This window comes from Staurois parvus, unplaced genomic scaffold (genome assembly GCF_062004578.1).
Source record: "Staurois parvus isolate SC_StPar_1 unplaced genomic scaffold, SC_StPar_1.0 ptg001042l, whole genome shotgun sequence".
NCBI classification, from domain to species: Eukaryota; Metazoa; Chordata; class Amphibia; order Anura; family Ranidae; genus Staurois; species Staurois parvus.
In genome coordinates this window covers 192,173-204,784 of record NW_028318838.1, presented here as the reverse complement: position 1 = coordinate 204,784, position 12,612 = coordinate 192,173, and the positions used below count along the sequence as shown (strand labels likewise).

The 12,612-nt window shown below is 41.4% G+C and overlaps 1 protein-coding gene across 1 annotated transcript in view; it reads right to left on the bottom strand.

The window, feature by feature from the left end:
• The window catches only part of LOC149440966 (NACHT, LRR and PYD domains-containing protein 1b allele 3-like), a 59,329-nt gene that overhangs the window by 26,959 nt on the left and 19,758 nt on the right, over window positions 1-12,612 (bottom strand). Inside the window, exon 2 of the mRNA XM_089657927.1 lies at window positions 4,521-4,624. Within this exon, the coding sequence (XP_089514053.1) occupies window positions 4,521-4,622 (102 nt within the window). The 5' untranslated portion in view covers window positions 4,623-4,624. The remainder of the gene's footprint in view (window positions 1-4,520; window positions 4,625-12,612) is intronic.

The window sequence follows — 12,612 nt, the reverse complement described above, 5'->3', positions numbered from 1 at the left end:
CCCCTTCCAGTCCTGACACTTCCCCCCCTTCCAGTCCGGAAACTTTCCCCCCTTCCAGTCCGGACACTTTCATCCCCTTCCAGTCCGGACACTTTTACCCCCTTCCAGTCCGGACACTTTCCCCCCCTTCCAGTCCGGACACTTTCCCCCCCTTCCAGTCCGGACACTTTCCCCCCTTCCAGTCCGGACACTTTCATCCCCTTCCAGTCCGGACACTTTCCCCCCCTTCCAGTCCGGACACTTTCCCCCCCTTCCAGTCCGGACACTTTCCCCCCCTTCCAGTCCGGACACTTTCACCCCCTTCCAGTCCAGACACTTTCCCCCCCTTCCAGTCCGGACACTTTCCCCCCCTTCCAGTCCGGACACTTTCACCCCCTTCCAGTCCAGACACTTCCCCCCTTCCAGTCCGGACACTTTCCCCCCCTTCCAGTCCTGACACTTCCCCCCCTTCCAATCCGGACACTTTCCCGACTTCCAGTCCGGACACTTTCCCCCCCTTCCAGTCCTGACACTTTCCCCCCCTTCCAGTCCTGACACTTTCCCCCCCTTCCAGTCCGGACACTTTCACCCCCTTCCAGTCCTGACACTTCCCCCCCTTCCAGTCCGGACACTTTCACCCCCTTCCAGTCCGGACACTTTCACCCCCTTCCAGTCCGGACACTTCCCCCCCTTCCAATCCTGACACTTTCCCCCCCTTCCAGTCCTGACACTTCCTCCCCTTCCAATCCGGATACTTTCCCCCCCTTCCAGTCCTGACATTTCCTCCCCATCCAATCCGGACACTTTCCCCCCCTTCCAGTCCTGACACTTCCCCCCCTTCCAGTCCGGACACTTTTCCCTCCCTCCAGTCCGACACTTTCCCCTCTTCCAGTCCGGACACTCCCCCCCCCCTCCTGTCCAGACACTTTCCCCCCCTTCCAGTCCGGACACTTTCCCCCCCTTCCAGTCCGGACACTTTCCCCCCCTTCCAGTCCGGACACTTTCCCCCCTTCCAGTCCGGACACTTTCACCCCCTTCCAATCCGGACACTTTCCCCCCCTTCCAGTCCGGACACTTTCCCCCCTTCCAGTCCGGACACTTTCACCCCCTTCCTGTCCGGACACTTCCCCCCCCCCCCCTCCAGTCCGGACACTTTTCCCCCCTTCCAGTCCGGACACTTCCCCCCCCCCCCCTCCAGTCCGGACACTTTTCCCCCCCTTCCAGTCCGGACACTTTTCACCCCCTTCCAGTCCGGACACTTTCACCCCCTTCCTGTCCATGCCAATTTTCAGCTTTCAGCGCTGTCGCACTTTGAATGACAATTGCGCAGTCATGCAACACTGCACCCATATTAATTATTTAGCATTTTTTTGAGACAAATAAAACTTTATTTTGGTGGTATTAATTCACTGGTGGGATTTTAATTTTTTTTTGCTATATAAAAAAAAAAGTCCAAAAAATTTGAAAAAAAGTGTTTTTCTTATAAAATTTTGCAAATGAATAATCTTTCTTCACAAATCTTGGCCAAAATGTATTCAGTTATCTTTTTAGTAAAAAAAATAACCCAAATTAGTTTATAACCAAAAATTATAATTTTTCAAAAAACATTTTTTACATTTTTTTTTTAACATACTGTCACCCTAGCAGTACAATCACCATGGTGACACTGTACTACTTGTGGGGGGTGATGAAGATTTTTTTTTTTACACTGATTGCTTTTACACCCATAAAGGTTGTATAAGCAATAATTTCTAATTCTCTCTGGCTGCATTCTTGCAGCCATTGAGAAATACTGTGTGAGCTGTGATTGGTTACAGCTTGTCACATGGTACAAGGCTGCTGTGATTAGCCCTGTACCATGTGACCTCTGTGATCATCCACAGATTTCACATGTAGTAAGCAATGATGTCAGAAGTGACAATTGCTTACTACTATTCATGTGATCACTGACTGGCCAATCAGTGATCACATGATCAGGACCTCACACAGAGGTCCCTTACAGCGGTTGGTGTTCTACTGTGTCCTCTGGACACAGCGGGCACCGGATCGCGGTGCCGAGCGCTCCCAGGGAGCGCGCACAATCCAAAATGGCAGGCGCCATTTATGAACGGCAAACCACCCCTGGACTGCCACCGTCCAGCCGTTTATATACAGCGGCCCGACAGGAAGTGGTTAAATAATAAAAGTAGGTACTGTACTCAAAAATTGTCAATACAGTCAAAGGCACATCATGAAGGAACAGCTCGTATCTGTCCATAATGGGAACTCTGGACATCCAACAGGCTGACGTGTTTCGAGGAATAGCCTCTTCCTCAGGGCCAACTGACCAAATGTCTGTCCCTCTCTTTTATATATGCTCATTAACGAATCATCAAAGGTTACACATGGGCCTTCCTAAACACTCCCAGGGGCCCATATGTAACCTTTAATGATTCCTTAGCTAGCATTTTTTATGACACTTGTCCCCGCCCCTGGGAGTGTTTAGGACGGCCCTTTGATGATGAGGGACAGACCTTTGGTCAGTTGGCTCTGAGGAAGAGGCTAGTCCTCGAAACGCGTCAACGTTAAGGTAATGCACCCTCTGTTTGTTTTTCTCTATTCAATAATGACATATGACCTGATCTGATCCAGGAGATGGGTAAGGATTTTGGGGGGACCCCACATCGTTCTTTTCTGTTTTTTCTTTGAGTAGGGTCCCCCTTTAAATTCATACCAAACCCTTAACAAAGATAAAGGTCTGGTATGCAGTTTTAGGGGCAACTCCATATAAACTCCACAAAACATCTGCAAAAGTGCAATTTTGGAAGGAATAAAACATTGCCGTTCTCTGCCAGCCTTTTTTTTTTTTTTGAAGGGGGGGGGGGTCCCTATGTTCTTTTTTACAAAGAAAACCAAACTGGCAGGAAAATGTGATTTACTGGCAGCTTAAATTGTATTTTCTTTCTAAATGTCAGTTTTGTTGTAGTACGTTTTATACAGTGTACAGATGTGCCGCTTCAGAGGCAGGGTCAGGGCACCCCCCAGGCATTTTGTGTAACCAGTTGCAGACTTTGGGCATGTGGAGCAGTTCATCATTGTAGGTAGGATGTGTATGGCACATTCAGTCTCTCTCTTTCCCTGTTTGCCAGGATCCCTCCTTCCAGTAAACAGCAATGTCGGCTTGGATTCATCAAAGTCGGTATTGTTGTGTACACAGAGCAGGTCGGCAGCTCAAGAAAAGGATTCTGACAATGTTTATAAATAACACTGCTGAGAAACTACAGAAAGGTACAAGGTAACATATTGTTACTTTTGTATCATTCTGTTCATTCATCTGCAGATCAAAGGCCCCTTTCACACGGGGTGAATCTCTCTGCTGATCCCCGCTGAGCAGGCGAATGACAGGTCTGTCCTCTCTGTTGCTGCAGAGCGGACACAGACACAGCCCGCTGATTTCAATGGGACGGATGAATGGAAATGGACCGCTCGTTCGTTTCCACCAGATTGTCATCTGATCCAATCCACTGGACGGATGGGGAACCGATCAGATGCTGGTGGGTGCCGGTCCATAGAAATCTATAGATGGACTGATCGGGTTCGACTGAAAGATGGACATCGGTCCATTCGTGTGAAAGGGGCCTAAAGGATGAACTTTGGTCTGCAGATGATGTCAGGCAGTTTTTTAAATAAAATGTTTCCCTGTTTAACCCCTTATTAACCTTTAGTTTACTTTAATCAACTCCAGTTAACTCCTTATTCAATTAGCATTTACAAGATGATTTTGTTTTTGTTCTTTTCTGTTTTATCAATCATTAATATTTAAACGTTTTTGTTTTTGTTTTGTTCATTAATATATATGCCTTTAACCGATATTTACACGTTTCACTTGAACTTTGGTCTGAAGATGTTAGTCCTGTGTATGAGCAAAGTTAAGTGTTTTCATTTCTGAAGGGGCCCCGAGGCCTAAATGGCTGCATGGCCCAAAGGTCCACGTAGCGTTTCTGCTACACACAAGTAACTGCTGTTAATCCCGTGTATGAACAAAAATGATTTCCTATTACAGATTCTTGTACAGTGTTTTATATACTGTATAATGTACAGGAGTACAGGTCTCTGCCTAATTTATTTCAGGTACTTATATAGCGCCATCAATTTATTGTACATTCCCATCAGTCCCTAACCCTCAAGGGGCGTACAGTCTAAGGTCCCTAACTCACATTCATACTAGAAACATTTTAGACAGGAGCCAATTAACCTCCCAGCATGTCTCTGGAGGGTGGGAGGAAACCCACGCAGGCACAGTAAGAACATGCAAACTCCATGCAGGTGGTGCCATGTTTGGGATTCAAACCAACAACCCCTAGTACTGCCAGGCAAAGGTGCTATCCACTTAACCACTGCGCTGTTTTTATTTCTGAAGGGGCCCCAAGGCCAAAATGGCTGCATGGCCCAAAGGGCCACATGCAGAAGAGTCCAAACTCCTCAGCTTTTTGTCAATTTGCATGACACCGTTTCCCTTAAACTCAACGGCTTCCGGTCAATATTAATAGGATGAGTGTTACCTCGGTGAGGATGCTGATCTCTGGTGTAGTCTCATCCAAATCAACACGTGCCATCTTGTCTGAAAGGATATTGCTGCTTGGTTGAAGAAACAAATGTTTCATATCTAGATTGAAGAGAAATACATGAGGAAGAAACCAGACAATAGATAACATGTTTTTAAATAATATTTGCTTTTAAAATACAGGTGGACCTCGGTTTACAAACACTTCGGCTAACGTAATTTTTGGTTTAAGAATGAAAATCCATTGAAAATAATACATTTGTTACACATTTTTTACACAATATGAAGTGTATGTCGGTGCTGATTTTTAAATGTAATTTCTGGCTTTTTTTTTCTTCAGTATAGCTCACAGAGCTGGCACGTTCCCTGGAGCTAAAGGAAACTTTGTTTCTGTTAAGAAACTAAAAGGAAACATTGTTTCTTTTAACTCTGGAAATAAACTAAAAGGAAGCATTGTTTCTTTTAACTCCGGAAATAAACTAAAAGGAAACATTGTTTCTTTTAACTCCGGAAATAAACTAAAAGGAAACATTATTTTAACTCCGGAAATAAACTAAAAGGAAACATTGTTTCTTTTAATTCCGGAAATAAACTAAAAGGAAGTGTTGTTTCTTTTAACTCTGGAAATAAACTAAAAGGAAACATTATTTCTTTTAACTCCAGAAATAAACTAAAAGGAAACGTTGTTTCTTTTAACTCCAGAAATAAACTAAAAGGAAACATTGTTTCTTTTACCTCCAGAAATAAACTAAAAGGAAGCACTGTTTCTTTTAACTCCGGAAATAAACTAAAAGGAAACATTGTTTCTTTTAACTCCGGAAATAAACTAAAAGGAAACATTGTTTCTTTTAACTCCGGAAATAAACTAAAAGGAAGTGTTGTTTCTTTTAACTCTGGAAATAAACTAAAAGGAAACATTGTTTCTTTTAACTCCAGAAATAAACTAAAAGGAAACGTTGTTTCTTTTAACTCCAGAAATAAACTAAAAGGAAACATTGTTTCTTTTACCTCCAGAAATAAACTAAAAGGAAGCACTGTTTCTTTTAACTCCGGAAATAAACTAAAAGGAAACATTGTTTCTTTTAACTCCGGAAATAAACTAAAAGGAAACATTGTTTCTTTTAACTCCGGACATAAACTAAAAGGAAACATTATTTTAACTCCGGAAATAAACTAAAAAGAAACATTGTTTCTTTTAACTTCAGAAATAAACTAAAAGGAAGCATTGTTTCTTTTAACTCTGGAAATAAACTAAAAGGAAACATTGTTTCTTTTAACTCTGGAAATAAACTAAAATGAAACTCTTTCTTTTATCTTAGGGAAAGTGACAGCTGATTCTCTGAACTATAGTGAAGAAATAAAAAGCTGGTAATTACATTTAAAAACCAGCACCGACCTATAGTGACAGCAACTTTTTTTAACTTTTTTCTGACCTTCAGAACAGATTAATTGGTTTTCAATGCATTCCTATGGGAAACCGCATTTCAGTTTACAAATTTTTTGCAATATGAAACGTCCCGGAGAACGCATTACATTCGTAAACCTGTATATGTAAACCCTCACCTTGTAAAACAGCAGTAAAATAAGGCAAAACATTAGTGTATATAGTTAAAAAATATTTATAATAATAAATAATATGTAGTAAAAAAAAATGTATATATTTTTTCTTGTTTCTTTATAAGTAATCACATTATCTCTGTTCTCAGCTGCAGAAAGAGCTTGAACAGGTGGGGGTGGAGCTTGGGGGGGAGGATCAGCAGCAGGCAGAGAAAGAGCAGCACACTGAACTTATGTAAGTGTAAAGAAAGTGCTGCGCTACATTATCAATAAATGCACAATCCCTACAGGATATAACTAAACCAAAAACACAGGACAGTGAACTAAAAAAGAAGAAATAGTGACTCAAAAAAAATATTATTATATAAACCAACGTCCAATCAATTGGTGTTCTGCTGTGGACCCTCCTTGAGATAACGACCACCAAGTGCAGCTATCACAGGATTCAAGTGCAAACTCTCCTCCACCATAAATCTGTTCACCTCCAGCAGTGTGACCTCACACTATACAATGTTTTGGTCTGACTGCACTGTTGGTCCCAAACAGGGGCGGACTGACCATTTGAAAACTCGGGCACTGCCTGAGGGCCCGGGGTCAGTAGGGGGCCCCATGAGATGCCCCTGGTACCTTTTTCATAGGCTTTTTTGAGTTTGGGCAAGGACACAGGGGCTCCATGATCCCCAATACCCGGGGGCCCCATGAGTTGTCAGTCCACCCCTGGTTCCAAACGTACTGGACTCTGAAGTTCAACTTGCTGAAGATTAACTCCAAGGATGCCCCCTCCAGATAACCACCTCAGGGTCAGCCGTAAATCCCCATAAACAAAAGTTCAAATAGTGCTTTATCCTTTAACCATTTGATGCCCGGCCTATGGCTGAATGGCGTTCGTAAAAATGTATTAGCTTTGCGGGAGGCCGCCATATGGCGTCCTCCCGCACATGCGCAGTTCGCGTGCTTGCAGAGCCGCGCAGCAGCGCGATCTGTCACCAGCCGTGTACCTCGGACACGGCCGATGACAGATCTGAGTATCGGCCCCGTTGCCGGTATTATGTGACCTGCTGTGACCAATCACAGCAGGTCACATGACAGTTGTATACCATGGATGGCTTCATTCATGCCATCCATTGTATACTAGTGTCTAGCTGTGAATGGTCACAGCAGGTCACATGCAAATGTCATGCGATTAGCTGTGGCCAAATCACAGCTAAGCACAAAAAAAAAAGCCTGAATGAATCGATGTCATTCAGGTAAATGCTTGCTTATAGCAAAGTAATTCTTTGCTATAAGCAAATTATGTAAAATAAAAAATAAAAAAATACTGATCACTTCCCCAAAGTAGTACAATGTTACTATGAAATATGAAAATAAAATCTTGAAAAAAATGTAATAAAAAATTTAATTCAAAATAATGAAAAATAAAAAAATATATATATTTTTTTTTTCACACTGTCACCAGTCAGTGTCCCTGATCACCGCCATGCCAGTTATATGATGACGCTGTACTGCACTGGTGGCAGTATGTAAAAAAAAATAGTGAAAATATTTTTTTTTATTTTTTCATTTTCCGAAAAATTATGACAAAAAAAATACAACTTCAAAAAACTCGCCATTCCTCTTATGAAGTACGTCGGACTGTCTACTCTGCAAAAAGGGGTCATTTGGGGGATATCTGCACTGTTCTGACATTTGGGGGATATCTGTACTGTCCTGACATTTGGGGGATATCTGTACTGTCCTGACATTTGGGGGATATCTGTACTGTTCTGACATTTGGGGGATATCTGCACTGTCCTGACATTTAGGGGATATCTGTACTGTTCTGACATTTGGGGGATATCTGTACTGTTCTGACATTTGGGGGATATCTGTACCGTCCTGACATTTGGGGGATATCTGTACTGTTCTGACATTTGGGGGATATCTGTACCGTTCTGACATTTGGGGGATATCTGTACTGTTCTGACATTTGGGGGATATCTGTACTGTTCTGACATTTGGGGGATATCTGTACTGTTCTGACATTTGGGGGGATATCTGTACTGTCCTGACATTTGGGGGATATCTGTCCTGTCCTGACATTTGGGTGATATCTGTACTGTCCTGACATTTGGGGGATATCTGTACTGTCCTGACATTTGGGGGATATCTGTACTGTTCTGACATTTGGGGGATATCTGTACTGTCCTGACATTTGGGGGATATCTGTACTGTTCTTACATTTGGGGGATATCTGTACTGTCCTGACATTTGGGGGATATCTGTACTGTTCTGACATTTGGGGGATATCTGTACTGTCCTGACATTTGGGGGATATCTGTACTGTTCTGACATTTGGGGGATATCTGTACTGTTCTGACATTTGGGGGATATCTGTATTGTTCTGACATTTGGGGGATATCTGTACTGTTCTGACATTTGGGGGGTATCTGTACTGTTCTGACATTTTTTGGCCTCAAGAAATTAGATTGGCTGTCAGTACTTCAGGATTGATCAATATTCAGATCTATACCATAGTTTGTGAACTCTATGTTGTGGACCTTTTGAATTTACATCTCAAAAACATGATTTATCAAGACATAATCCTATATAACATCAAGTCAGCATAGCCGGATGTTAAGGGTTAATTTGTCTTGGTTGGGAAGTCGAATGACCATCTAGCTAGAGAAATGTAAACGATGGGTGAAGGGATTTTTTTTTCCTCCTAGAGACAAATATACTATTTGAAGTTCTACAGGTGGTCAAACACCATTATTCAGACTTCCATAGCAGGTAAACATATACAAGGTCTGGACAGGACAATAGAGGAACCAAACTGATTGTCTGAGAGCTTACTCAAACCTTGCAGAGTGTGATAAACCAACAGAACTCTCAAACTATCACAATATGCTATTGTCCACCAAGGGTGAAAGTATTAATAGTTGTTTACTGTGACTCCAATACAAGAGCCAGGCAAACAGAGAGTTTTTCCCTACCCATAGAAAATGTGGTTCTGAAACATAAGTTAAATTCAGGACATTTAAAGCTAAAAAAAATTGAATGTATCTAACTACAAAGATATACTACAAAAGCATAGTATCTAGAGATGTTATAAAGAATAGGTTTCACACACCACCAAATATTCAGCAATGGGAACTATATATCACTAACTTGAGTATTGAGATGATGGAAAGTAAGATGTATTATAAACTAGCATTAGTTATATGTCTTATCAGGAAACAGACAGGATGGTATTTCAAGAAGGAATAACTGAATATACACCTATATTCCATGGTCCCTATTTAGAATATTATAGGTATGATCACTTCTCTATATGGAAAAAGACGTATATTTAATCCCTGAAATTACCTTAAAATTCCACCCGAGGTATGAGTCATCTCAAATACTCAAATTGTTCTATGATACATGACTGCCATCTGGCGGGCAGGTGAGAAATAGCTTATGTACACACATTTCTCAACTAGCCAATCAAGAAGCCTGGTGGGAAGGTATCTTAGAACAATGGATTAGTGGATATAAAAGCCCATGCACCTTTAAGAAGAAAAAACTCATCAAAAGAAAAAAACTCATCAAAAGAAAACTGATCAAAAGAACGAAAGCCTGACTGAAGAAAGACCTGATTCTGAAGACATCTGAAGAGACCTCTCTATAACCCCTCTTCCATCCTTTCAAACTTCCAAACTTTACTAAATTGCTAAACCTCTGTCCTTCTAACTTCCTACATTCTCCCACACTATTGAACTCTATCTCATTTTATCCCGTGGTCATCATTCTGAAGGTGTTCCATTGCCAGCTAAATCCACGGGAGAGTTTCCTAGTCTGAAGGCCGGGTGCGGTGAGACTGTTTATTTGACTTTGCATTACCTATTTTCTCTGTTGTGTGGAATCATAGAATTACCTTAGTGTATCACAACAATATTGGGTAGATATATATATGTAGAGAGATCCTGTTTTACTGTCAAAATTGTGTGGTGTCATATTAAAAATTTTTCATATTTCATAATTTATTGAATATTAATAATCAGAGTATAATATATCAAGGGCTAGCTTCTTGCAATCCTATGGCCACGGCTTGTGAGAATATAACCTTTGAGATACTCGAAATTATTAATTATTAATAAATTTAATTAATAATCAGATCATTAGAAAAATTGTGATATTGATGTAATTAGTTAGATACCGTATTATTGTGTCTTACATTAGTAGGATATATTTTTGATTGTGTGTATCAATATTCATCTATCACCAGTCTTTTGCGTTTTGTGTTAATATATATATAATTTTTGTACATAAATAAATTTTTATATTTATCTATTATAAGGCAAATTTTGTGTGTATGGTACGAAATCATATTGGCTAAAAGAATTCAAGGTATAATAATAAGTGGTGATCAAATTATCAAGGTGTCCAAATTATTGGTTCACTAAATATTTGCCGTATTTTAACGGCTGGAGGCACTGTAATATTTCATCTAAGGGAAAGGGACACGCCCTTTATAAGTAAAATATATCCTTACATAAACCACCACAGGATAAATTTGGAGGCACTGCTGAGATCCATAGAAATCGTACCATAATACAAAACGCACTGGTGATTGTATATTTGTACACTTTGTCAAACATATATTTTATATCAAAATGGCATCCAGTAATCACGGATCCACCTCTTCCAAGCATAACGAGGAAAATATGGCGGCTCAAGGCATTGAGGAGGAAACTCCAAGGCCAGCCCGGAAAGCTGTCAATGCATGGCAGAATTATGTTGAATGTGGAGTAATAGATTATCTCCGCAAGAGATTAGGTCTGGGGGATAGCAATAATGAATTTGTGGATGAAGAGAAAAGGCAGGCTATGAGCACCTTTGAGGACCTGTTCAACCAAAAGGGCCAGGTTGTTGGGTTTTTAATAGCATTTGCTGGAGCAGAAAGTGATAAAAGCCGTGACAGACTTCTCCTAGAAGCTTGGCCCATGTTATGGTTCATGACCGCTGGAGCTGCCCAGCGAACTATAACTTTAAGGGAAGAGTTGTCAGAAGCCCGCCTCTTGTTAGAAAGCAAAAATCAGGACATTGAGTCTTTGAAAGGGAAGCTTGGTCATGCCGGTATTCGTTTAGACGAATCCCAGAAATATTATGATAGATTGGTCAGAGACTTTCGAAGTGCTCAGGACCTGTATGAAAGAAACTTTCAGGAATTAAAACAACTTCAAGAGAAGTATCAGGACTTAAAAGATGAGGTGGAGTACTTCAGATCAGAAAGGTTATCTCCTGTCAAAATTAAAGTTCACCCAGGGGATAAGCATGACCAGTCAGAACTTACCTTGATAAAATCTGAGCAGAAAACTCTGGAGGAGCAGATTATGAGGTTGACGGCCCAAATAAATTCTGGGGTCCAAAACCGGACCAACCCAGTCAAGCCAGAGGCTGATGAGCGGAGATACCCGCATCACAGCGAAGTATCTGATAGTGAGGCAGGGTCAGAATCTAGGTCGCCTCCTAGGCTTTTAAGATACACTCCAGAGCGCTCAGAAGAAAAGTATGAGGTTTCATATAGGCAGGAAGGGAAATCCCAGGGGTCATTCAGGAGATATGACACCCCAAAGGTCATTAAGTTCCTGAAGGACACTGTTCCTATGTTTTCTAAGAAAGGGTCCCTTGAGATCACCGAACACATGAAAACATATGAACAGACGTTAGAGATTCTGGGCATTAGAGATGACCACATCAAAATAGAATTGCTGCCATGGGTGTTTGAAGAGAAATACCGGCAATTCTTTGAGACCTTGAGGGCCTATTCCAATCAGTCCTGGAGAGAGGTTAAACATAAGTGCCAAATGGAATTTGGGCCTTATAAAACTGTAACCTCTGCCAAGGCTGCGGCCTACAATTTAAAGTGTGGTCCTCACCAAAGCCCTGCAGAATTTCTGGCTGTCCTCAGAAATGCCTATTTCCTGGCTGAAAAGGATCCCAATCCTAACCAGCCAGAATTCAAAACCCTATTCTATGAAGCATTACCTGCTTACATAAAATTGGGACTTGCAAAGGATTACAGAAAGGGATGCTCTCTTGATTGGTTGGTGAGAGAGAGTGACTATTTATTCTCAATCCAACAGTCTAGTGAGGGCGGGATAAAAAGAGAACCTAAGAATAGTCCCAAGATAGTAGCAGCCACTACCGTTTCCCCTCCAAATCCAAATTTGCAGGCAGAGAAGAAATCATATGCGGAAGTAGTCCGTGGGGGTAAAACCAATGGTTCCCCTAGATTTGTACCTCAAACCCAGCAAGTGAAGGAGGTCCATAACTTTGCACCCCAAAACCAGTGGGTGAGAAAGGATAGACAAAAGCCAGGGAACTACGGTAGTGGAAGTGAGAAGAATAAAAAGTATGGTAAGGGTCAGTACAGTGATGAGAATCAAAGGAGTCAATGGTATCCTCGGAGGTTCTATTATCCTCGCCAAAACCAACATGGGAATTTTTATGGGAACCCCAATTTCAACAGGAACCATAATTACAATAAGAATCCCAATTTTAATAAGAAC